Here is a 25889-nt window from a genome sequence, read left to right as displayed (position 1 = left end):
CACCAATAAAACAAATAACCTGATTAAAAATGGGCAGAGGACCGACCTGAGGAGACAGTTTTCCAAACAAGTAATACAGGTAGGTGGTCAACAGGCACATGAAAAGATGCTCCACATCGCTAATCATCAGAGAAATGAAAATCGAAACCACAGTAAGATATCACCTCACACCAGTCAGAAGGGTGTAACCACTATCTAAAAGACAAGACATAACAAGTGTTGGCAAGGATATGGACAAAAGGGAACCCTCCTACACTGTTGGTAGGAATGTAAATTGGTGCAGCCATTGTGGAAAGCAGCATGAAGTTTCCTCAATAAACTAAAAATAGAAATAGGATTTGACCCAGTAATTCCACTTTCATGAATTTACCCAAAGAAAACAATATCCCTGATTCAAAAAGCTATATGCAACCCTATGTTCATCACCACCTAATTTAAAATAGCCAAGATGTGGATGCAACCAAACTGTCCATCAACAGACAAATGGATAATGAAGAGGTGGTACATTGGAATATAATTCAGCCATTAAAGAGAAAAATCCTTCCATTTGCAACAGCATGGATGGACCTAGAGGATATTATGCTCAGGGAAATAAGCCAGGTGGAGAAACATAAACACCATAGATTTCACTTATTTGTGCAGTCTAAAAACAAAACAAAAGAAAATGAACAAAACAGCAGTAGACTCACAGACACTGAGAAGTGAGAAGTGACTGGTGGTTACCATGGGGCAGGGATGCAGGATGGGTGAAAGGTACGAGGGGGGTGGGATAAAGGAACACAAAAAATTCTCAGTCATATAATTTGGTCACGGGGAAGGTGATACAGCATGGAGAACATATCTAATGATTCTGTGACATCTTATGTTGAAAGAAAGTAACTTCACTAGTTGGGGTTAGGATTTAATAATGTGGTAAGTGTTGATCTCTGTGTTGTATACTTGAAACTAATATAAGATTGTATATTTCAATTAAAAAACTTTTAAAAATGAATGAAGAGGCCTAATTATAGGTCCTACAATCATTAAAATGATAACTATGGAAATATTATAGTAGCAGAACCATTTAATGCCAATAAATTTGACAAAACAGATGAAATGGACAAATTATTTGAAAAAATATATAACTGACACAGGAAAAAGCGGAAAATCTGGAAAATTGTCTTATATCAAGAGAGTAGCCCTGTATCAATGAAAGAAATTGAATTCATAATTTAAAACCTTCCTGCAAAGAAAATTACAAGTCCAGACTATTTCACTAATGACAACATTTAAAGAATAAATAATATCAATCTTACATAAACTATTTCATAAATAGATGATAAGGAAATATTTCCCCATTTGTTTTATGAGGCCAACATAACCATATTATGAAAATCTGACAACTAAGTTACAAATAAATTAGAGACCAATATCTCCAATGAATGTAGGTGCTAACTCCTTTAAAAGTATTAGCAAATTTATCTATCAATAAACAAAAAGCATAATATATCATCACCAAGTTGGATTTATCTCAAGAATGCCTTAGAAATTCAGTCCATGTAATCATTCACATTAACAGAATAAAATATTTAAAAAATAACAATCCCTATAGACTCAGGGGAAAAAACTGACAAAATTAAACACGCATTCATATAATAAAAACTTTCATCGAACTAGAAACTGAAAAGACCTTCTTTAACATGATAAAGGTCATATACAAAAAACCCAAAGGTAACATCATACTTAAGGGTAAAATATTCCATCTTTCTTTTCTCCTATGATTCAGAACAAGGCTAAAATATCCATTCTCACCACTTTTATTGAACATTGTATTGGAGTTCATAGCTTGTGCAATAAGATTAGGAAAAATAAAATACATAAATATTTGACAAAGAAGGAAGTCTCTTTATCCTAATATGACTGTGTTCATAAAAAGCCCTTTATACCCAAAAAATCTTATCAGAACTTGTTGGTAAATTTGGCGAGACTTCAGGATACAAGATAAACATAGTAAATAACTAGAAATAAATTCTTTTAAAAATCACTATCATTTACAACAGCATCAGGAAATATCAAATAACTAGGACTAAACCTAGCATATAGTTCTGAACTGGACAGGGACATTTGGTAAATGTCCGGAAACATTTTTGGTTTTCTCAACTGCAAAAAAGATTTGTCTGGTTTAAAATGTCAGCAATGCCAAGGTTGAGAAATCCTCATCTAGCTAGCACAAGATGTGAAATAGGTCCATACACAAAAACCGTAAGATCCAAACTAAGTAAGATCATCGATTTTTCCGATGAATATTCTCTCTAAATTAACTTATAGATTCAAGAGTATTCCTATAAAACTACAAGTACTTTTTTAAAGAAATAGACAAATTCATTGTAAAAATATTGTAGAATCGTAAAGGATCTAAAATATCTAAAACAATCTTGGAAAAAGGAAAACAAACTTAGAGCTTTTACACTATCTGATTTCAAGGCTTCCTTTAAAGCTGTAGTGCAGTACTGGCATATAAATAGGCACTGGATCACTTGAACAGAATAGAGTGTAGAAATAGACCCACACATATACAGCTAATTAATTTGCAGCCAAGGTGCCAAGCTCATTAGGTGGACAAGAGAAAGCCTTTTAAGCAAATGTGCTGTATTACACCTAGATATCTATACAAAGAAAAAACAAAACTAAACAAAAAAGAGGTTATCTCCTCTCCCACACCAAGCACAAAAACTATTTTTCCTCTCTCACACCAAGCACAAAAACTATTTTGATATAGATCATATCCCTCAGTATTAAACTCAGAACCATAAATCTTCTGAAAGAGAAAAGGAGGCTATCTCATAACACATATGGGATTTGTACCCATAATATATTAAGACACCTACAAATCAATAGTAAAAAGACAAACATCCTAAATTTTTAATGAGCCAGAGATTTGGACACTTTACTACAGAAGATGTACTAATGCTCAACAAACATGTGAAAGGGTACTTAACATAGTCACTAGGTGACTGCAAAATAAAACTGGTAAGTGAGATACCATTTCACACCATTTCACACCCACTAGAATGGATAAAATCAAAAGGACTAACTCCACTGCCCATCGGTGAAGATACAAAGCAACTGGAACGTACCTTGATTTCCTTGGAGAACCCTTCCTGTGCTCTCGGCCATGTGTCTCACGGGGAAGTGGAATCTAATTGTAGACTTCACAGATGGGCTGGCTCATTAGCATCATGGCAGATAATTAAGAAATATTACCTGATCCGAGCTGGCTCAATTTAAGGCAGTAAAGTCAGTCCTGGATCTTGTAATTCTAAAATAAAGAAATGCTTATTTTTTGTGTTGGCACCTAAGCTGGTAAGATATAAACCTGGTAACTGGTGGTGGTAGTCATCACTCTGGCAGAACCTTTATGAAAAGAAAGCTACCAAGAGTTACATGGAGCCAAGAGATGGAAAGCTGGGTCATTTTGGCCCTGAACCCAGCAGCATCTGAGTTTATTCTAACCCTGAACTTGTCAGTTAGGAAAGGCAATAAATACTCATTTTCCTTAAGCAAGATTGAATTCTATTTTTTATTTTCAACAACAAAAAAATATTGACAGAAATAAACCACATTCAATTTTTTCTTTGCCAGTAATCAAAGTCAATCTAAAATATATGTTAGAATCCATCTGTGTGCTATATTCTTTTTGATGCAAGACTTGGGGGCTGAGTCATAAATTTTATTTTTTTGCTTTGTAAGTAGAACATTTTAAAAAGCTTTTTCTAAAATATATACAATATACTATATGCTACACCAATTTTAAGCTGATACTTCTGGGGAAAAATCAGTTTAAAAATGAATGTTTCCACTTGATCAAACTACAAAGGAATTAGCAGTGCCACCGAAATGAAAGTCCATTATCTAAAGAGGTTGGGATGGAGAATGCGAAGGAATATAGTGGTATGTGTTACTTCCAAACAGAAAAGTCAAAGTAACACCAAGTTACCCTTGCCACTGGTCAAATGAAATTGTTTAGCTTTTAAAAATCCAATTCTATTAAAGTCAGAGAATACCTACAGATGGAAAACTGAGATTACTCAAATATTTAAGAGGGAATGATCATCAAGAAAATATTTATGTAAAAATTTGTAATGGTTGTAGTATCCAACTCTCACAAAGACATTTTTCAAAATGAGAATTATGTATGCCATTCAGCATAACAAATTAGTCAACCGTAGTGCAATCCACAACTTTCAGAACTAAAATATAAAGAGTAAATAAAATCAATGTTGTTATCTTTGGAGTGACTTTTAAAAGGAGAAACAAATTAGGCTGAAATTTTAATATTAAAACACAATGCGAATCATTAGTTCATTATATATCACCCTTTTAATAATCTGAAATTTCTTTTTTGTTTCTAAATCAGGCATACAGGTCTGCTTCAGAGAATAAGGAAAACATCTTTTTAAAAGATTTTAACAATAATTGCAATTGTTAAAAACTTATTATTAAGCACTATGCTATTTTCTTTAAATGCATTATTATATTGAATCCTTACAATAACCCCATGTTACAGATTTCATTAAGGTCATTGTAAAGAAAAGGAAACTAAGAGTTACTAAAGTCAAATAAATACCTTGTCACAAGCTAAACAGCATATATGGATTTGGTCTTTCAGATTCTAGCTCAGTTTTAAGGGCCATCTCCCTTGGGGAATGTAATCTGCATACTAAAATCTTTAAACTAAAGTGCTGACAATTTTTGCAACTCCATAGGAAGAACAAAGCCCAATTACCACTTTAAACAATATTTTTAAAAATCTTCATTAAGGTCTGATATAAAAATAAAACCATCAAATTACTGGAGATAATCTTGGAGAGTATTTGTTCAGTTTCAGATTTGGCAACGCTTATGGAGAATGGTAGACCTTCCTGAATAAAAGAGCAGACTCAGAAGCCACAGAGGGAAAAATAAACATTTGATTGCATTGTACATTCAATGATATTTATTGTTTTCTATGTGACCAGTGCTGCTACTGGTTTTACCATCATACTCACTGTAATTTTTTTCTGACTTTATTGTTGTCTTTTAAATTTGTTTTAATATTCAATATTTCCAATATACAAAGAGCTTGTATCAGTTAATAACAAGACAAATGATTGGAGAAAACAAGAAGCAAAGGATATAAACAGACAATTAACAGAAGATAAAATCCAAACATCAGTCAGCATATAAAACAATCTTCGAAGTTCATGGTAGTAAGAGAAAACAGAATAAAACCATAATGATATTCTATTTTTAATTAATCAGATTGGCAAAATTTAGAAGTGTGAAAACATTCCCTGCTGAAAGTGTTTCAGAGAAATGAGGGGGACTAGCTTTTGAAAAGTTTTTGAAAAGTAATCTGTCAATAACTATTAATATAAAAAGACCCTTTGACTTAGCAGCCAAATTGTTTTTTTTTATCTCACCCACAGAAATAAAAAAAAGAAAAAAGACTTTATGTAAAAACATGTATACAAAACTGTGTTTTGTAGCATGGAAGCACCTGGATGTCTAGCAACTGGAGAATGCTGAATAAATTATGTCATATCCACACCTTGAAGCTTTAAAAAATAAAGGTTATATCTATATCCACAGAGCTGAAGAGATGTCTATAGTATACTGTAAGTGAAAAAAGAAAGTTTGAGTGTAATGGGTAGAAAATAATTCTATTTTAGTTAAAACAAAACAAAATTTAAAAACTTGTATGTGTTATATACCCAAATAAATCCTAGGAAAGCACTGTTTGAGCATGGAGAGGGACCGAAAGGCATGGGAGGATACACACTGGGCTGTTAACATTAGGTACCACTGGGGTGGGGGTGGGGGGCGATGGGGAGGATGGGGGTGAGATAAGAGATGGGTGAGATCATTAACATTTTACTAATAAGACTGTATTATTTCCGCCATTAAAATAAATACACATTAATTTTTGTGGCTTTCAAATCTAAAGTAGACATTTAAAAATTGAATCTGTAGTGATGATTGATATAAGGCCAATTTTAATGTTGAAAACGCCCAACATGATAGGAAGCCAGTGTGCAACTGACATGCTGTGACTACAGAGTGAGTCGCACAAGTGGCTTCCCGGTCTTGCGGTTCTGCACTGTGGCTGGGCTGCAAGGGCCGCGGAGGCTGTCAGGGGGCCTCCCGCTGGACTCGGTATGAGGCCTCCTCAGTCAAGAGGCCAGTGTTGATTTCCTTAGGGAGAGAAAAGGCACTGGAAAGAGAGAAAACTGACAAAGTAAAGTGTGGAGATTTAAGTCAGGAGATGATGGGATAAGACACTTCCTGAGGGGAGAGCTTAGAAACGGGGAGGGAGAGATGTTTTTCAGAAATACAGGTTAAGAAGAAGAGGCCTCATCAAACTTTCTCTTTCAGCAATAGCAACCTACAACAACATAAAGCTTACTTTTTGCCAGATACCTGTTTTGAGAGCCTTATCTACTTAATTAATTAATCCTCCAATAACCATAGGAAGTTGATCCTTTTACTTTCTTCATTTTACAAATGAAGTAACTGAGCAGCCAAGCAGTTGACAGCCTGTGTGTGGTCTTACAGCAAGTCAGTGGTGGAGTGAGATTTGAACCTTAAGATCTCTCCACATCAGGTTTCCTATACTTCCTAGACTATATCAAGTTACTTGATACATTCAAATCTAAAGGGTTTTCTCTTTATATGGAATATACTTTTCTCCTCATTTAATATTAGCATTTCCTTTCCCAATCTCTTTACTGCCTTGTAACACTCAATACCTGCCATTTTTCACATACTTGTAACTATAAGAACATGTTACAGTATTGGGTTAAATCACATGGGTTAATATTTGAACAATTTTGATGTGCAAAAATGGCACTTCTTTTTGTTTCTGTGTAAAATCTGCCTGCATTTTGTGAATACTACAAATGGATATATCTTTCCCATTGGAAAGGAACTTCCCTCAGTGTCCAAACCTTTTTTTACCTTTAATCTGTTTCTCCAAAGCCTATCAGAGTATCTTCTGCATAGTATATATTCATTAAATGAATACAGAATGTAGGAATAAATGAAGATACAGAGAAATTCTGAAGTAGTAAAGCAGATGCAGTGATAAAAGAAGATAATAAAGCAAAAGATTTTGAAGGCATGAAAATTGGGGCTGCAGAAATCAATGTATGACAGGCAAATTCTTAGGAATTGGCATCAACATTGCTCATAAAATGGATTTTTCTTTTGCACTCTTAGGGTTAAAGGCACTCCCAAGCCTGTTGAATAATTAATCGTTCCTGTTTGAATTCCACAATACATAGCCATGTTGAAGGACACCACGACAGAAGCAGAAGAATCTCTAAGTGCTTGGGAGTTGTGTTATCATACAATCTGATTCAAGCACTTCTTTAAAAAGGGGAAATGATGTGAGTTAGAACTACGAATGACTAGAAAATGCACTCAAGATCAAAGAGATCATAGTGAAAGGAAAGCTTCCAGTAGAAGGTTTTCAGGATGAAGACATACTCTGAGAGGTGTTCCCTCTTCCATGGAACACATATTGTAGAAACATAGTCTTTAAAAAACCACTGGATGTGGTTAAACTAAGTAGAAGTTTGAAAGACAAATGTAAATGTAAGCCAACACCAATAACTGTAATTCATTTGTTTTATGAGGGAAGAAATGAAATTTTCAGATATATGAATAAGTACAAAGCTGGAGAGGGTCAAGAATGAAGATGATGGGTATCATAGACATAGGTAACATTTTAAGTTCTTAGAATTGTGATTTGCAATAGTTCATGAACAAATCTACACAGTATGTCACAGACTCAGTAGATAACCTGGTCTTTTATATACCTGAGATCAATACAACCTGATATCTTCTTCTCTTGCATTCTACTTTAAATTCAAATATCATTATCATTTCCCTCCTCACTACCTCAAAGCTTCTGTGAAGTTCATCTTTTCTTCTTCATTCAAAGCTACTCCTTCCTTTAGTGCTCCAGACTTAATATGTCTGCCTTCATCTCTGAAATTTCATAGCAGTCTCTCTCTGTTGATTTCTAAGCTGGATCCATCCTTCTATCTCCACTAATCTTAAAAACCCATGAACCTGTTACCCTTTGAAGTACTGTACTATTAGTGATAAAAACTCTTGTCTTATATCACTGGCTTAGTTTTCTCACCACTTAACGCCATCCTTATCTATTGTAATTTGGCTTCCACCTTCCTCTTTTTACTGCATATGCTTTCCTGAAGATTTCAGAAAAAGAAAGATAGTTAAGGGAATAAAGTCCCAGAAAGCATGAGAAGTGATAGAAGTAAAAGAACAATGCACAAGTAAGCCTTGAAATGGGAGAAACACTGTCAAAACTATGGGAAACTGCATGAAGGACAGAATTAAAGGGCTTGGTCAAGCCACATCCAGGGAAGAGTATTGACAGTCAACTTGTAGTAACACTATCCTAGGTACCAGTTCTGTAGAAAGATGAGATCTTTGTGAGACCCAGCAAAGGAAAGACTGAAGAGTCAATGTCTTGACTGGAAATTCACAAACCACTTTCCTGAACAACAAAGAAAAGTTATTATCACTGTGACTGAAAGGGTGGTGTCCTGTGTAATGAAGGATGCATGTGGTAGAGGGCATGCCTTTACCATATGATTTCAGATATTTTGGTTGTGGTGAGTGTAGGTGTATAATTGGGCAGTTTGAATGAATTTTAGAATCTTTCAAGTGAATACACAGCAGTCTGACTTAAGCAGAAAAAGAATGTCTGCTTACATTTATTTTAGTGGCTATTTTAATAAATATTGTGGCCTTTATTCTTAGGTGAATAGTTGCATTTTAATAATTTAGAACTTTCCATGGATTCTAAGACTAGCATGTACTGAGAAAAGGCATTTGTACTTTTTCTCTGGACATCATAAAAAATGGTTGCTGCATAAAAGGAAGAGAATTCAGTTTAGATTGGGAACTCCCAAGGGTAAGGATAATTTGTTTTAAGGTACAATATTCCATACCACTCTATATGCATAAAAACCTTTACACAAAATGATAAAAATTAAACTTTCAAAATGCATATTTCTCCTTTTATTAAAAGAAGAAAACAGCTGAAATGTTAATCATTGGAAATTTCCAGTAATACAAAGTAGGCCCTTCTCGGTGTCATATTGAACCAAGGAGTAAGCGTCCTTTGTATATTCAAGAAGAAAGAAAGAATTCAGCATTATGTGACTGTGGATGAAATGAAAGTTCCTGTAGCCAGGTTGCTTACCTGGCCCTGGTTGGCTCACTCACTACACACGTGTGGGCAGTACGTCGTTATTGATTCTGTATAAATAGCTCTGCCCAGCGCTCTGGGTGACACAGTGTCATGGCTGCTCGGCTGCAGGAGAGCAGAGGTTGGAGTGGTGGCAGCGCCGAAGACAGAGACTGAGATGGCTGCGGGGGCAGAGAGGCCCACAGGATGGCTGTGCAGGCAGAGGGGCCCAGAGGCAGACACCAGCTTGCTGCATGGGGACTTGCTCTGAGTGGACGGGATTCTAGTGACTGACCTGCCACCGTGGGAATGAAGTTGGGTATAACCCTTTCACTCCAAAACGTTCCATTGTCGTTTTTCAGTCTCATTGAATCCACAGTGAACTCACCCGGGGCTGAAACACATGGGCAGGACAGTGACGTTTGACAAATGTGAGTTGCAACACAATTGCACACTCATAAATTTAGAAACTCATCATTTACTTGACTATCTTGCCAATGGGTTTCAGCCCCAGGCAAGTTCACTATGGATTCAATGAGACTGAAAAAAATGACAGTGGAATGTTCTTGGGGTGAAAGGGTTTATATCCAACTTAATTCCTACAGTGCTGCGCAGGTCAGTCACTAGAATCCCGCCCACGCAGTGCGAGTCGGCACGCAGCAAGCCGGTCTCTGCCTCTGGGCCTCTCTGCCCCCACAGCCGTCCCAGTCTCTGTCCTCGGCACTGCCCCCACTCTGGCCTCCGGTCTTCTGTAGCTCTGCAGCCGTGCAGCCGTGCACCCCAGAGCACTGGGCAGAGCTCTCTATATATAGTAAATAACAACATATTGCCCACACATGTGTAGTGAGCGAGCCAACCAGGGCCAGGTGAGAATCCTGGCCATAAGAACCTTCACTTTATCCACACTTGCTAAAATTACTTTAATTTTTCTAGTTTATACTTCTTAAAGAACTTTTGAAAATGTGATCTTTTAAAATGAACTATTAAAAGGCAATATAGTCTAGAGGTACTTGCATCAAGATGCAATTGATTTTTGTGGATATTGGCAGCCTATTAATAAAATTTACATGAAAATTCAAAAGACTGTGAGTAACCAATGCAATCCTGAAAACAAAAATGGAGGAAATGAAGGACTTAAACTACTGAATATTAAGATTTATGAAAATGCAACAATAATTAAGACAGTATAGTATGGACACAAGAATAAACAAATAGACTGATGGGACAGAAACAAATCCATATATGTACAGTCAACTGATGTATGAGAAAGATAACACTCTGTTGCAGTGAAGGAAAGGGTTTTTTTATTTAATGGTGCTGTGCAATCATATCAAAAATTGTATCCTGACCCCCAACCTCATAGCACACACTATAATCAGTTCCAGATGAACTGTAGATCTGTATGTGAAAGATAAAAATATAAAGTTTGCAGGAGAAAACACAATAGAATATCTTCAATAACCTGGGATAAGCAAATATATTGAAAATATAACAAAGAATGCTAACTAGAGAGGGAAAGCAATCATAAGTAAGACTTTACTAAGATGAACACTTGCTCATCAAGAGAAATTCTTGAGGGAATGAAATGGCAGTCCACAGGTTGAGAAAAGGTATTTGAAATACATATATCCAAAAAATATGTGTAATAAAATACATAAAGAACCCATAACAATCAACAATATAAGTGCAAACAACCTACAGGCTAAGGTTGAGCAAGCACTTTCATGTGACCAAAAAATGTATGAAAATGCCCAACTTTGTTACTCATTCAGGAGATGTGAATTAAAAGCACAATGTGATACCACTGAAACAACAAACTCCAAGAATACTAAAATAAGAAATACAGACAAAACTGAGTGTTAATGAGAATGGAGTGCAAACTGAACTTTCATATTCTGTTGTATTAGTATAAATTAGTATAATCACTTACAGAGAGAGTTGCAAGATTTAGCAAATAAAAATACAGAACACCTATTTATGGAAAGCTATTTAGAAGTACATAGTAAAGGTGAATATGTGTATAGCCACATGATGAAGCAATTACTCCTGATTTATATAAACAATAAAAATAAATTCATGTGTTCATCAAAATACTGTACAATAATGTTCATAGCAGTGCTATTTGTAATAATCCCAAACTGAAAACAACCCTAATGTTCATCAATAACTTAAAAGGATAAAATTCATGGTGGTGTATTCATGATTTGAATACTGCATAGTAGAGAAATTTAATGGTCAAGTACAGGTGACAATATGGCATAATACCATGAACACTGTGCTGAGTAAATGAAGCTAGACACAAAATAATACACACTGTATCATTCCATTTAGATAAAGCTGAAAAACAGGTGAAGGTAACCTTGTGGTGTTAGAAGAGTGGTTACTTTGAAAAGGAAGAAAGAAACAATCCATGGGGAGGGAGCAAGAAAGTGGCCTCTGGAGTGTTGGGTTATAGTTCTTGATTCAGGGAGTTAGATGAGTGTTTTTTCACTTTGAGAAAATTCACTCAGCTGTGCACCTGTGATTTTCATACTTTTTTGATTGGATGGTATACATCAAAACTAGTTGTTAGTTTTTTAAATAAATACACACGGAAGGACTTAAGGTACATGAAATTGATACCACGTCCATGAGGGTAGGTTAGTATAAACAAAGTTAAAGCATTCTGCCATCCTTGCATGAAAAAGACCAAAACTACCAATTAACCAAAACTACCTATTTCTAGTAAATAAGTTTGACTTGTAAAGCTGTTTGAGTTCAATGATAGTTTAATATAATTACCACCTGTTATACCTTTGGCATTGACCTAGAGAGTAGATACTATCAGAATAGTTCAAGGAGTGTTTAGTGCAGGAGAAAAGATGGAATAAAAGTATATTTTTTAGAGTTTTAGAAATAGATTACTACATAGCTTAGGAATTTTCAGAAGACAGCTAAGTCGGGCCAAAGCTAATTTTCCCATTCCCTGTCGTCAAACCTTTTGCTTGTAAATGCAGCTTTAACCCTTCAGTGGTGCCGAAAAGAATGGAGCAACAGAATCCAACATAAATTGGTTTTCCACCAAAGTAAATTGTATGAGAATTAAATCATTATGAGAGGTAAATTACTTGGTTTTAACCACATTTTTCTTGATACACAGAACAAGTATCGACCATTAACATATTCTCATCTTCCTGAAGACATATCCTTTTAATTATTAATATTATTTTGAAAAATAATAGGATTGACCTGATATTGGTATTATATGTCAATACTAAAGGAAAACTGAAATATAACACTTTTGTTACACATACTGGCAGAGCTAATAAATTAAAATTTCACTTTAACTTGAAGTTAAGAACTTATTTCTTTGTCTTACATTGAGTAGACTACCAAAATGAATTAAAGGATCAATTACCAAAAAAAGTTTCAATGTCTAATAGAAACATACTCACCATATAGCTTTTATTCAAAGTGTTCATAAATTGCATATTTTATTTCTTAACCTTAAATTTTCATAAAATTTAAAAAGCCGTTTGTGGATAAAATGAAAGTTCCTGTGGCCAGGATTCTCACCTGGCCCTGGTCAGCTAGCTCACTACACACTGTGGGCAATACGTTGCTATTGATTCTATATAAAGAGCTCTGCCAAGTGCTCTGGGCAACAAGGTGGCGCAACTTCAAGGCTGCAGGAGAGCAGAGCAGAGGCTGGAGTGGTGGCAGTGCTAAGGACAGAGGCCCAGAGGACAGCTGTGCAGGATGGTTGTGTAGGCACAGAGGCCCAGGAGACCGACTCGCTGTGTGCAGACTCGCTGTGAGTGAACGAGATTTTAGTGATTAACCTGCCGTTATGGAAATAAAGTTGGGTATAACCTTTTCACCCCAAAAACGTTTCACTGTCATTTTCTTTGGTCACATTGAATCCATAGTGAACTTGCCAGGGGCTGAAATCCATTGGCAAGACACCATTAAACCAATATAACCAGAAAAACCTAATCAAAGCTATTTTCTGCTTACTTATAGTTTTCACTAATTTCCCCTACAGCAGTAATTATTGCTGGTAAATACAAACTTTGTGAGTGGGGAAGGTTGGTAGAGAGGTAGTATGCTCCAGCTGGCTGCAATTAGGGACCAGATTTCAGTTCCTCAGTTCACTTAACGTGTAGACAAGGCCTTAGGAGAGGGTTGCATAAATAATAATTTAGGGTATTCACATCTTAAAGTGAAGTATAAATGGTCATATTGAAGAGTGTTTTCTGGTTTAGGCATGTTCCATGAGTATAGATTTTTAGGTTAATCTGTATAGAAGAGGCATATGAGAAACCTCTAGGTTATTTTCTGCTTACTATGTCAAATGGTTGATATTATGGTTCTTTTTCTATTCATTGTTACAACCAGTGCACAATTCTTACTGGCATTGATTTTTAAAACAGAATTATGCTATAAACCTTTGCAAATGGGTGTATGTATTTCCTAAGTATTTCAATCATCTAAATGCCACATATTTCAAGCTTGTTTTCTATTGCTCTCAGTATTGAGAAAAATGATAAAATCACCTATTATGCATCTACAAAAAAAATAAAAGAGCAACAGACTCGGTCCTAAAGAGGCAAATACTGATAAGGCCGGGGGACAAAAAGACAAGAGGGCATCTCAGCAGCACCTAGATAATGAGGGAAGTTTACATAAGTGTTAGTAGAGGACCGAGTGTCCTCTGTAAGGCGATGGGCCAGGTGTGTGCATTGGCAGGGCCTCTGCAGAGCTGGCAGGGAGACTTGTGCTTGCTTCCATCTTTTTCTGACTCTTCCAGAAACTGGTCACACTGGTACAGATGAGACCACACTATTGCTATCTATTTGATTTTTATAAAATTAGAGTTACATTGAATAAAAAGTCTATTTAGATCAGAAACATAATTCAAGGGGGTAAACCAAATGTAAATGAGACAAAGTTATAATGGGATTAAGAAACAAGTTTTAGAAACGAATAGACAAGTAACATTTTCTTTCTGCGAGCATATTTCCTCATCTGTGAAAATGAGGATAATAATAAAATACATAGTTTAAGATTATTATGAGAATTAGATGAGGTACATCACTTTAAATTCAGGCTCCATGGCACACAAACTATGTGACCCAAGGCAAGTTAGGAAAACATAATCTCCCCGCACTTTGGCTTTTTCATCTGTAAAATGTGAATATAGTAATACTTATCATTCATACAGTAATTTTCCTTTAAATACTTAAGTATAGTGTGATGTATACACACAAATGTATATGCCTGTACATGTGTGTGTGTCAGTTAATTTTCATCTGCACTCATGGGATGCTTAGATTGCTTTTGAATTACACCTCCAGAGGGTTTGCTAATCAGCATTTGGTTGTTAAAATACTTTTTCATTGGGGAAATACATTATGTTCGAGATACGGGTTTAGCTAGAAATTTACGTGCATCGCTCTCCCTTTGAAGGTGTAAGACAGAGAATCTGGAAAACTCAGCAGTCTGTCTTTTGGAGGACAGTACTCTAGGTCTAGAGTTCCGTGTGGTCCTGTGTCTTCCACTTCACGGAGTACTCCTGATCCAACTAAATGGCTGGCTATTTCTCTCTTTGGAAAGTCATTGTTCCAGAGCTGATAATCAGTGGGTATTCTGTAGTACAGCCCTCCTGACAGGGTATCTTCTGATTAGGCCATCATTCATTCATTCGTAGTAGGTGTCCATGCCGTGATCACTGTGAAATATTCTGAACTTTACTCCTACTCATGCCTAACTTGGAACAAACATTTATCCACAGTGTCTGTTTAAGTGCCTGACAATAGAGAGCAGGGACTTTACTAAGCTTACACCACCACACTGCATGACTGCTTTTTTGCCGTCTTTACAAATAAACATATGTTTGTTAGATTTTGGTCATTATAACAGCTTGCATTCATTCCAATGGATGACACAGTGATGAAGTTCTCTAAATTCAGAAATAGTTGCACATGTGAAATAAAGATTTATGTACAAAGACACATCAGCTTTAACCACTTTCCAAACTGGCCATAGCCTTCCAGCCCCATAAGAACTACTTCTCTCACCCTTTTTCTGATCTAAAACACTAGTCAGCAGGTTAGAGAGGCTAAGGGAAGGGAAAGGGGACAGGAAGCCAAGCAAAGGCAGCATGGCACCCTTCCCTGGGGGAGGCAGCTGCCAGCTACAGCCCGCTGCTTAGGTGAGCAGAGGCAGAAGTCTCACTTTTCATGAAGACTGAAGCATTGCTGAATAAATTAAACTGAACATACTTTAATCACTGAATCCAGACTGACTTTTTATGACGTAAAATAATTATAGGCCTGTCTATTACCTAAAGGGTGAATGAGAAAGTCATGGGATCTGTCTAACTTTTCCCTCAGAGCCAAAGTAAGTTTACCCACACTGAATACTTGTTAAAGGAATAGAGGGAAATAAAATTAAAGTTTTGTTCTAATTTCATCATAAATTATTCTATTCAACTTTATGTAATAAAATTAAATATTGCCATCTGCTTTTGTATGACTGCAAGCCAAGAATCGTTTTACATTTTAAATGAATGAAAAAGTTAAAAGAAGAGTATTTCATGTATGATATAGTATCTAATTTTATTACATTAAAATATTACAAATTGTGTTTCTCCTCTTTAGTATAACAGGTTTGATTAAGGGGATTCCTGTGTACATAGTCACAAAATGGTTTTCTTCTTTCCATGAACTATTATCTGTATTCTTTTGAAACTGCCTCTATTCTTTCCTATTATATATAAACACTTTAATGTTGTCTGTAACTAATTTCATAACACATTCAGTCATTTTTAGTTATTAAAACAGCTTTATTATATTACTAAAACTTAGCTATGTGTTCCTTAAAGCTACAAAGTTCTCCCTCTTCCCAGTTACTTCAGTAAGAGTTGGAGGCAAGGGCAGTCTTTTCTTTCACAGTCATTCTCCCCCCATTCCTCTCCCCAGTGGTTTCTCCAAATAGACTGCAGATCCCTCTCTGTTAACCGCCACTGCTAATCCTGCTTTTGTAGTAAACTCAGCAATACTGGGGCCAAGTGATAAGGAATTTAAATTGCTACTCGAAGAGCTGGTGGTCCATTTTTAGGAGAGATTACACCTACCTCTTCTTCCCAAATTGCAGGCATCACACAGATGCCTGCTGCGTGTACCTCTTCACTCCTCAGTGCAGTGGCATGTGGAAAGCCTGCAATCCCCAATGTATTAACACTTTGTAGTTGACTATAGACGTGGCCTTGAGGCCTGAGCCTCAATATGCCAGTCCTTATCCCCTCTACCTGGCTAAATTGTCACCCTCATCTCTCCCCAATGCTGTAACTGTAGGATTTGCAACCATCTACTGTTAAAATCCACATAGTCAATATTTTAGGCTTTGCAGACTGTATGTCTGTCACAACTACTTAGTTCTACCATTGTAGCTCCAAAGCAGTCATGGAAAATATATAAATGAATGAGCATGGCTGTGTTACAATAGAATTTTATTTGTGAACTGTTGAATTTCACATAATTTCACACATCATGAAATACTACTCTTAATTTTTTAGATCATTTAAAGTGTAAAACCATTCTTAGCTTGCAGTCATACAAAAGCAGATGGCAAGTGGATTTTGCCTGCTGCTGGTGGTTCAGCCCTTGCTGTCCCTCATCCCTGCAGCTTTAAAGTTAAGGGAAGCAAGCCTGTATCTTAATCAATATCCAATCTTGCAATGAAATACCTATCTCCCTTTCTTGCAGTTAACCACAAACTTTGTAAGCAATTCTCTTACAGAATCCCTTCCCCACCAATGTCAGCAAAGGGAATTAGTTCAGTGCCTCCTCCATTCCCTACAGGAAAGCTGGAGGTCATTTCTCTCTAAGAATAGTACACTCTTTCCTCCTATTACAGTAATATCCCTGGGCCTCCCTGGCAGTTCTTGATAGTAGAGGCCACCAAAACAGCAGAGTACTCTTCCCTGCAAACTAGATGCCTCTCTTGATCCTGGAGTATGTAGTAATTCCTGCACAGTTCAGTAAACTCGAGGATAATTAAATGTCAGTTAATGCCTCACATGGCTGTTACATAATTTAAAAATCAGGAACACTAAGCCTCTTACTTTTCCTTTAGAAAATTATTTTTTCCCAGACAGGGCCCTCAATTGAACTTCCAGGTGGCTTAATACTTCTGTTGATGTGTTTAAATAAAGCAAAATAAAAGTTGATTTTACTAACTATAAGAGTCATAGAAATCAGGGAACATAAAAACCAGTGTCACTGTCAGATGCTGCCTGCCAGCCTTTCCCAGCACAACCGACCAGAGCAGTCCTGGAATGTCATCAGGCTCTCTTGATGACCTCAGAGACCTCCTTACAGGCAAAACAATGAACAGAAGACCAGAGTTAAACCAGTGATCGTGGGGTTCATCAAAACTGCATCTTCCAAGCTTTAGTGGTCAATGGTCAGCATCACTCAGGGAATTCGCTACTAAGATTTCCACAGACAACAGATCATAAGACCTCAGAACAGAGTGAAGACTAGACAACATTCAATATGCTGAATGTGGATTTGACTCTATCTTACTTGAAAAACTGAGTTGGAGACATAGTTTCATGCCCTGCATTTTCTCTCTGTAGCAGCTGGCCACTGGCTGATGCTTCATGTACAGAGCCTTTGCAGCAGAGATTCTTTAGCGCTTTGCTGCCTTCCTACAAAAAAATATTTCTGATAGTCTTCCAGATTCTATTAGTCATTAAAAAAAGAAAACTGATCTATTATAATTACAGAGATGTTTATGCATGTTTGGTTGAAAATAAGACTATTTTGCACCCCACAGTCATGTTATAAGCCATAAAAGCTAACCCTCTTCCCCAGTGTGCACTCTAAAATTATGACAAGTAATTTTGTGTAAGTTATCTATTTTGCTGTGTGCTTGCCATGATGTTATCTCTAAACTTTGAAAAATTTAAGGATGGATACTTGTTACTCAATAGCACATGACTTGTGTATCTATGTAATATTTGATTGATGGTACTAGATGGAAGATCCACAGTTATAGACTGCATGCTAAAATTACATGGGTTTTTAGTGAGATAAGTGAGGGTTTTTAAATTTGCATTTTCTAATGTCTACAATAATCCTACAGCACTGTATTTTCACAAACAACTTTTAAATCTTATGAAATAGAGCAATTATCATGATCAATTTTCAAAAGAAGAAACCAGAGCCAGCTCAGACAAAAAGGGTAGAAGCAGAACAAGCAGGCCCTGATTTTTCTGATTCCCAGGTTAGTATTTTTTGGTCTCTGCCATGCCTTCTGGATCAGTTCCTGAGGCAAGTTGGCTATGCCTCCAGAGAACTTAATGAGGGCACTTAATGAAGGCAATAGAAATAAGGTACTAATTACCTAACATTCCAGACACAGAGTAATTTCGAATTTAGTTTTGATGCTTGGGTCCATCTTTAGTTTACTTGACTGACTGTACTTTTTTCTTGTATTCCAGTCATGTAATTTATGGACTCACAGCTAAAAGTAAGGAATCTGCTTAAGAAATGGCTTTTCAGTCTTCATGTTCTCTAGTGTTTTATCTCCAACTTGGACCTTTTCCCAAGATTTCTGGTGGGGAACATGCCTCTTCCTGCTTTTGGTTTAGACAGAAATTTCTTCCTTATAAGAGAAAAACCAAGCCACACATACACAGCACAAACTGAATAATGCTGCTAGCTTTTAAATGCTTTAGTACATGGACTTTAGTATCTTTAGTGATAAATATAATCCAAGTTAGCACTCTGGTCACTTAAAAAATGAAAGATTTCTGAAACCTCACAAAACAGTGTAGTGTGCAGATAGAATTAGTTTTCTTCTCTTTATGAAGCAGTCACCACAAACAGTACAGTCCATCATTTGAGCCTTCATGGCTGCCCTACAGTTTCTCAAAGGCAGAGAACAGATGAGGCAGGCTGCAGAGGACGTTCGAGGTTAACTGCCATCAAACCTTATCCGGCAAGCTGCCTGCGGGTGGCAGTACACGGAAGCGCAAATATGCTTTAGAACTTCAGCATTAACCTACGATTAAATTCACATTTTATTCACTTACAAGGAAATTACATTTAAGAAAGTTACCTCTATATTAATTCCTAACCCATTCAGTTATTTGTAATCTTATCAGAAAACTTTGTATTAGGTAGTTACTTTTTTACTGTTCTGTTACTTAAATGTTATAACGTACTTTAATGATTCAAAAACAAGGGTGATGGTTGTATATTGCCACATTTTAACAGAAAAGTAATTAACTTGAATTTCTAAATTAGAAATGATGAAAGGTGTAAATGTCTTTAAAAAGAATGGTATACATACAAATTATGGTTTTGTAACAACAAGCAAGAATGTGATATAAAGATACTAGTGCTTTAAGACCAAAGCCAGCTAGACTGACTCTAAGAATCAGCTCTTTTAGTTCATTAAAGTATATTTCACAGCTGCAATGATGTGTCTGGCACTGATTCCAAACACATCCAGCAATTCATTAGGTTTCCCACTTCGAGGCACTCCTGACACTGCCAGATGATGAACAAAGATGTCAGGCTCCATGGAGACAGTTGCACAGACAGCTTCTCCCAGGCTGCCTTCTAGGTAGGGATCCTCCACTGTGACACCCGGCCACCTGTCGCTTTTGCGTTGGAGAGGATGGTGGCAGCATCCAGGGTTCAATGGTAAATGGGTCGATGATACGGATGGAAATACCTTGTTGAAAAAGATCAGTGGCTGCTAAGGCTTCATGCAGGGTAACTCCAGCTCCAGTAACTGTCACTTTGTCATTGACACTATGGCGGATGACCTTCGTCGGTCCAATCTCAAAACTCTCTTGTGGGGTATAAATAACAGCAGTTTCTGGTCAGCTGGTCCCAACGAAACACATTCTTTTCATATTGGCAGCCAGATAAACAGCATGCTCTGTTGAGATGGCATCACTTGGATAGAAAACAGTGCAATTGGGAATGCTTCGGAACATGGCTAAATCCTCTAGGGCCATCTGGGAGGGTCCATCTTCACAGACGGATACCCCCCAGTGGGAACCAATAAGACTAATACTGGTTTGAGGAATGACTCCCATGCGGATCTGATCAAATGCTCAGGTCAAAAAAAGCAGCAAAGGTACTAACAAAAGCAATGGTTTGACCACGTGTGGCACAGCCCAGTGCCACACTTAACCATGTTTTGCTCAGCAACAAAACACTCAATAACAGGGTGTTCTTTCTGGACTATCTCAGAAAGGGTGGAATTCTTGTGTCACCATCCAGCACAATAACTCTTTCATTTGTATGGCCCTGTTTAGACAAGGCCAAACCATATGCTTTTCAATTAGCTATCCTGTCACCAACTGCATAATCAGGTGGACAGATCATTTTTATATTCTGAATGTTGATTTGAGGTGAGTCTTCAACAGGGGGTTTCAGTATGAGATATCTATTGGTCTGTATTTCTTAATTAATTTGATGATTGCATCTGCCCTTTCTTTTGGCACTGGCTTCCCATGCCAGTTTCTTGTGTCCTCAACATTTGGAATACCCTGGCCCTTGAAGGTCTTGGCAACTATGGCAGTGGGCTTGTTCTTCACTTGGGCTGCTTGCCATGCACCTGGCACAGTGCCTCCACATCATGGCCATCCACTAGGTAAGTGTTCCACCCAAAGGCTTCACGGTGGTTCTGATAGACGTCGGTACAGTGCTCAAGGGGTGCCACCCCACTTTGTCCCAAGCGGCTCACGTCGAGCACTGCGACTAAATTATCCGAACAGTGGTGGGCAGCAAAGGCCAAAGCCTCCCAGACGAGCCTTCTGAGGACTCGCAGTGTCCCATACGGCAGAACACGCGGTTGCTGGCCTCCTCGAGGTACTTGCCGGTATGAGCCGTCCGGCAGGCGGCGCCTAAGCCTTGCCCTGGTGAGCCTGTCGCCACGTCAACAAGGGGCGATCTTGAGGTGGGGTGTCCCTCCAAGTCGCTGTGCATCTTCCTCAAGCTCAGTCGGTCGGCCTCGCTAAGGAGGCCCACGTCTGCCCAGGCCGCAGAGAGGCCTGGGACTGCGCGGCCTTTGGAGGGACTGGGCCTGTCGCTGCGGGGCTGTTTCAGGTCCGCCCGTTTATGCCTCACCACGTGGAAGAACAGCACGGCCCGATCTCGGCCCCGGAGCAGGCCGGCGGCACGGTGGCCCTGGCGGAGTGGGTCCGCGCGCGGTTGGCCGCGCCCCGCAGCGCCTGCGCAGTGCTCGCGTCGGGCTGGGCGCTGCTGTCGGCGCCCACGGCGGGGCGCGTCTCCTTCCCCGTCGGCAAACGCGCGCGGCGACCCCCGGCAGCTCGTCCGGCTCTCGTCCCGGCGGTGCTGGGGGACCCGGACGCGCTCCGCGGCTTCACCGCCCAGCGTCTCCTCCTCCGCTTCCCGCTTGGCGTCCTCCGCGCGAGTGGCCGCGGTTTGTCATTTACTTTGTCACTGGCATGTTCACAGTTACTAAAAATAATTACTTTATACCTTTCCTTATGTTACTATTTCAAAAGGAGGAAAGGGGCATTCTTATATTCATGTATATTAGGAAGTTCTTTGTGAGGTTGTGCTTTTTGACGCATTAACACTAATCTGGGACAACTGTTTTTTAGCAGAAAACTGAGAGAAATTATCCAAAGGCACTTTCAAGCTAACCATTCCAGCAACACTGTCAACGGAGACTTTCTCAGAGCTACTGAACATTCTAGAAGTTTTTATGTATTTATAGAAAACAGAATAACTATTTGACTACAAGTTACGGGAAGAAAGAATCTGTAACCACTCAAGGGCCGAGTAAAACTGCAATTTTCCCAGTATACCTTGAAATGCTATTATTGTTACTACAAATAATTTTTAAAACAAAATTTATTTACATAAATTATAAAACTAAATTTGTGTCGTTGAGTTCTTCCAGCAGGTAAGGGTTTATAGCTTGTCATAAAAAAAAATACAATGACTGTATCCTCTTTGATTCTCTGATGTTAAAACATCTTCATTGTTGAGCAATAGTACTTAACATTGGCTTCACATTAAAATCATGATACTGGGGACAAAATGCAACAAGAATAAAACAATTGTCTGGGTTCCACCCTGGACAAATGAGTTTGAATCTAAGAAAGTAGTCTGGGAAGCTATTATTTTCTTTAATGCATCTGTTAATTCTAATGTTTAGTCAAAGTTAAGCACAGATAATCTGTAGATAGACCAGTGGTTCTCAACATTGGTTATAGTTTAGAATTATCGGGGAAGTGAAAACAGAAAAACAACAAGCAAAGAAAAAACAACTCATATGCAGGCTGCACTCTAAACAAATTAGAGTTTCTGGGGGATGGACTTAGGTATCAGTAATTTTACAAGCTCCCCAGATCATTTCAGTATTTGATCAGGTTGTAAATAACTAACTCAGGGGGTCTTTATATGTCTCTTACATTATATTTAGAAAAATACTTTAAATATTATTTGCCATTTACACCAATTCTATCATTTTAATTTTTAAAAACATGTATTAGAATAAATGGCAATGTTATGAGGCAAACAAGATTTTAAGAGCTGCTAAAGGAGTGTCAGAGTTGGAAAAGTCCTGAAGAGACAGATAACCGTGCACTGATCACTCCCTATTCTGGTTGCAGATTGTCTGCTTATCTTTTTAGACAAATAAAAGAAGAGCAAATAAAAACAGACTAGATTACTAGAATTAAAGATGAAAATTAGAGAAAAAACTATTCACTGCATCATAATAGCAGACTACAAGGGGCTGACAGGAAAGCGGATCATACAAACACAGGCAGTTCATTACTGTGTTGGCTGAGGAGTGCTCCACTAAATCCAAGCAATTGGCAGATATGAAAGTATAAAAATGATCTATGAGGCAGTGTTCACATGGAAAAAAAGATAGAAATAAGAATTACTTAACATTTCAAGTTCCCAAATTCTTCATTTAAAATATTACACAACTATTTCCCAAATTATTAAATAGAAAGTTTTTAACAGTAAAGGTCAATTTTGTTAAAGAAAAGAATGTGGTCTTGCAGATTTAATACTCTAATTATAGAGTATAAATTTCCCTCTGTCATTTCATAAGGCTGTGTGGGTTTTTTTGTACTATATAGAAAATATTATTTTTTTGTAATTTTCTGTAAAATATTTTAAAGTATTCTGATATTTTTTAAAAGGGAAGTCTAGAGAATTATATACACATTAATATTTATTTCGAGCATTTTAATTTTTTAAAATACATTTAACATATACAATTGAAAATAACCATATAAGCATAAAGTATGCATGATTTGATAATACAAAGTTATCCAGTGTGTCTGTAAACAGAACTTAGTCAAATAAATCAAAGACATGATACCACATTCCATTTCCACCATTTAGAAGAGGCTATAACTAAAAAGGGCCAGACAAACTTTTTTAAGTTAACATACCAAAAATGTAATTGTCTTGGAGAAAAGCCCATCACATTTTAGAGATCATTTTGGAAGATAGTTCAAAGTTCTCTACAAATAGGAAGAAATCATTCATTTATTAATTTTGGCTTATCCACACAAAATAGGGATTGTCAGACTCTAGTACTTACTGGACTGGGAGGTACTATGAGTACATGAATGTCAGAAGTAATATTGGTGTGGTCTATAATAAACTGGAGAACACAAGCCCACCTGAAAACATTCAAAATTGAAAAATTTGTGAATACACACACACACACACACACACACACACACACACACCCCTTCAGGCTGCCAGTTTTTTACCCCTGATTTAAAGTTTGTTAAAAATAAATAAATGTTTTGTTTCAACTTTCTTTAAGATTTTACTATAATTTTTTTTCTCATAGTCTGGAACAGTATTTACTATAGTATGTACTCCAAATGAAAATAAAACCTAGCAGAATCACTAGTGTAAATAGCTATGGAAGAAAAACTATAAATAGCTGGAATCAGTAAGTGTAATTTCTAGTGATGTAGGGAACAAAACACATACTGATTACTCAGGAAATCTACCCTGATTGGCAAACATATACATTTTTGCTATGTGAAGATGAATTATATTTAGAGATTGGGAACACTGAAGTTTCACTTACATGTTATCTGAACTGTTGAATTTTAATAAAATTGAATTATACAACAGAGAGACACAAGTGCTGTATTCATCTTTTTTCTTCCATTCTTTGAATTTGGTTAGACTAGCAGTTTGATCATGGAGCAAGTGAAGGTAATATTCTTGTATAAGGCAGTAGGTTTTTTTCATGAATCATTGCTTTGAAAATTATGGCAGATGTTATTATTTCTTATCTTGCTTTTTCCATAGTTGATGGGGTCCTTATTTTGGCGGTTAGGGGGTAGGCAATATCATATTTAAGAAAGTAGGCCCACGTGCTAAAGTGTTTCTCTGATGAATAATGTACAGAATGGTGACTATAGTTAATATTGTATAGTTGAAAGTTGCTAAGAGAGTAGATTTTCAAAGTTCTCACCAAACAATGTACCTATGTGAGGTGACAGATATGTTAACTAACCTTATTGTGGTGGTAATCATTTCAGAATATACATACACACACATAAAATTGTTATATTGTACACCTTAAACTTACACAATCTTATTTGTCAATTAATATCTCAAAAAAGTTGGGGAAAGAATAAAGTACTTCTCTGCTAAGCCCATTTCTGTCTCTCTTAGTCTGTTTCTGTTGACTGATTTTTCTTCTGGTAATAAGTTACACCTTCCTGCTTTTCAAAATAGCTAGTAATTTATTTTTATTTTTCTTAATTTTTTTTTCACTAAATGCTGGGCATTATTTTGGGGGACTAGATTTTATTTTGCTAAATTATTTTAAAGAATGTTGGACTTTTTTCTAGTTGGCAACTTGTGATTTTAAGAATTTTAAGTTTGTTAAGACAGATATAAAAGCATGCTTCACTCTAGTGTTAGTTTGGCTCCAATACAAAAGCATAACTTCTCTGGTGTCTCCACTGAATCCTCTGAGTGTCAGCAAGGACCTTGCACTCTGGCTGGTCAAGACGGATGTGCTTCAGCCCCATGTGAGCTCTGGGAACTGCTTGATTTATTGCTCCCAAGTTGTCATTTGCCTGGTCTTATAGAGGTTTACCTTCCACAGGGGCAGCCCTTTCAACATTTCTGAGGGCTTTCTCCAGGCAGTTGCCTCCATAAGTATCCTCCCTCCAAAATTCTAGCCATTTCAGCCCTCCTGAGCTCCAAGTTCTTTCTCCTTAGCTTAATAAGACTGCCATGCTGCGTGTAAGACACCCTTCTCTCTAGCACTGTCTGGAAAGTGCCTGAAGCAAGCCAAGAAGGTGATATGGCTCATCCCACTTGTTTTTCTACTTTCAAGGTCACAGTCCTGTGCTGCATATTTTCCAATATATGAGAACTATTGCCTTGTATATAGTTTGTCTAGTTTCTTGGTTGTTTATGGCTAGAAAGTAAGCCTCATTGCAGTTACTCTAACATTGCCTCAGAACAGTATTTCAAAATGTTTTCAATGTTAATACTTTAAATGGGACATATACTCTCCAGGTAACTATAGCCTAAACTGCAACATCCTCGACTTTGTTTTCACACATTGACTTTACCACTCTGACCACAGAAGACTGGAATTTGGG

The 25889-nt window shown here is 37.2% G+C and overlaps 1 protein-coding gene across 1 annotated transcript in view; it reads right to left on the bottom strand.

Moving 5' to 3' along the window:
• Nucleotides 1-18170: 18170 nt before the first annotated feature.
• Nucleotides 18171-25889, bottom strand: part of TKTL2 (transketolase like 2) — a 15975-nt gene continuing 8256 nt past the window's right edge. The window contains 10 exon segments of the mRNA XM_073230497.1: nucleotides 18171-19881; nucleotides 19884-19931; nucleotides 19934-20366; nucleotides 20368-20436; nucleotides 20438-20517; nucleotides 20520-20714; nucleotides 20717-20855; nucleotides 20858-21060; nucleotides 21063-21401; nucleotides 21404-21732. Of these exon segments, the coding sequence (XP_073086598.1) occupies nucleotides 19682-19881; nucleotides 19884-19931; nucleotides 19934-20366; nucleotides 20368-20436; nucleotides 20438-20517; nucleotides 20520-20714; nucleotides 20717-20855; nucleotides 20858-21060; nucleotides 21063-21401; nucleotides 21404-21732 (2035 nt within the window). The 3' untranslated portion in view covers nucleotides 18171-19681.

This window comes from Manis javanica, chromosome 3 (assembly GCF_040802235.1).
Source record: "Manis javanica isolate MJ-LG chromosome 3, MJ_LKY, whole genome shotgun sequence".
Lineage (NCBI taxonomy): Eukaryota > Metazoa > Chordata > Mammalia > Pholidota > Manidae > Manis > Manis javanica.
This window is presented reverse-complemented; position numbering and strand designations above follow the sequence as displayed.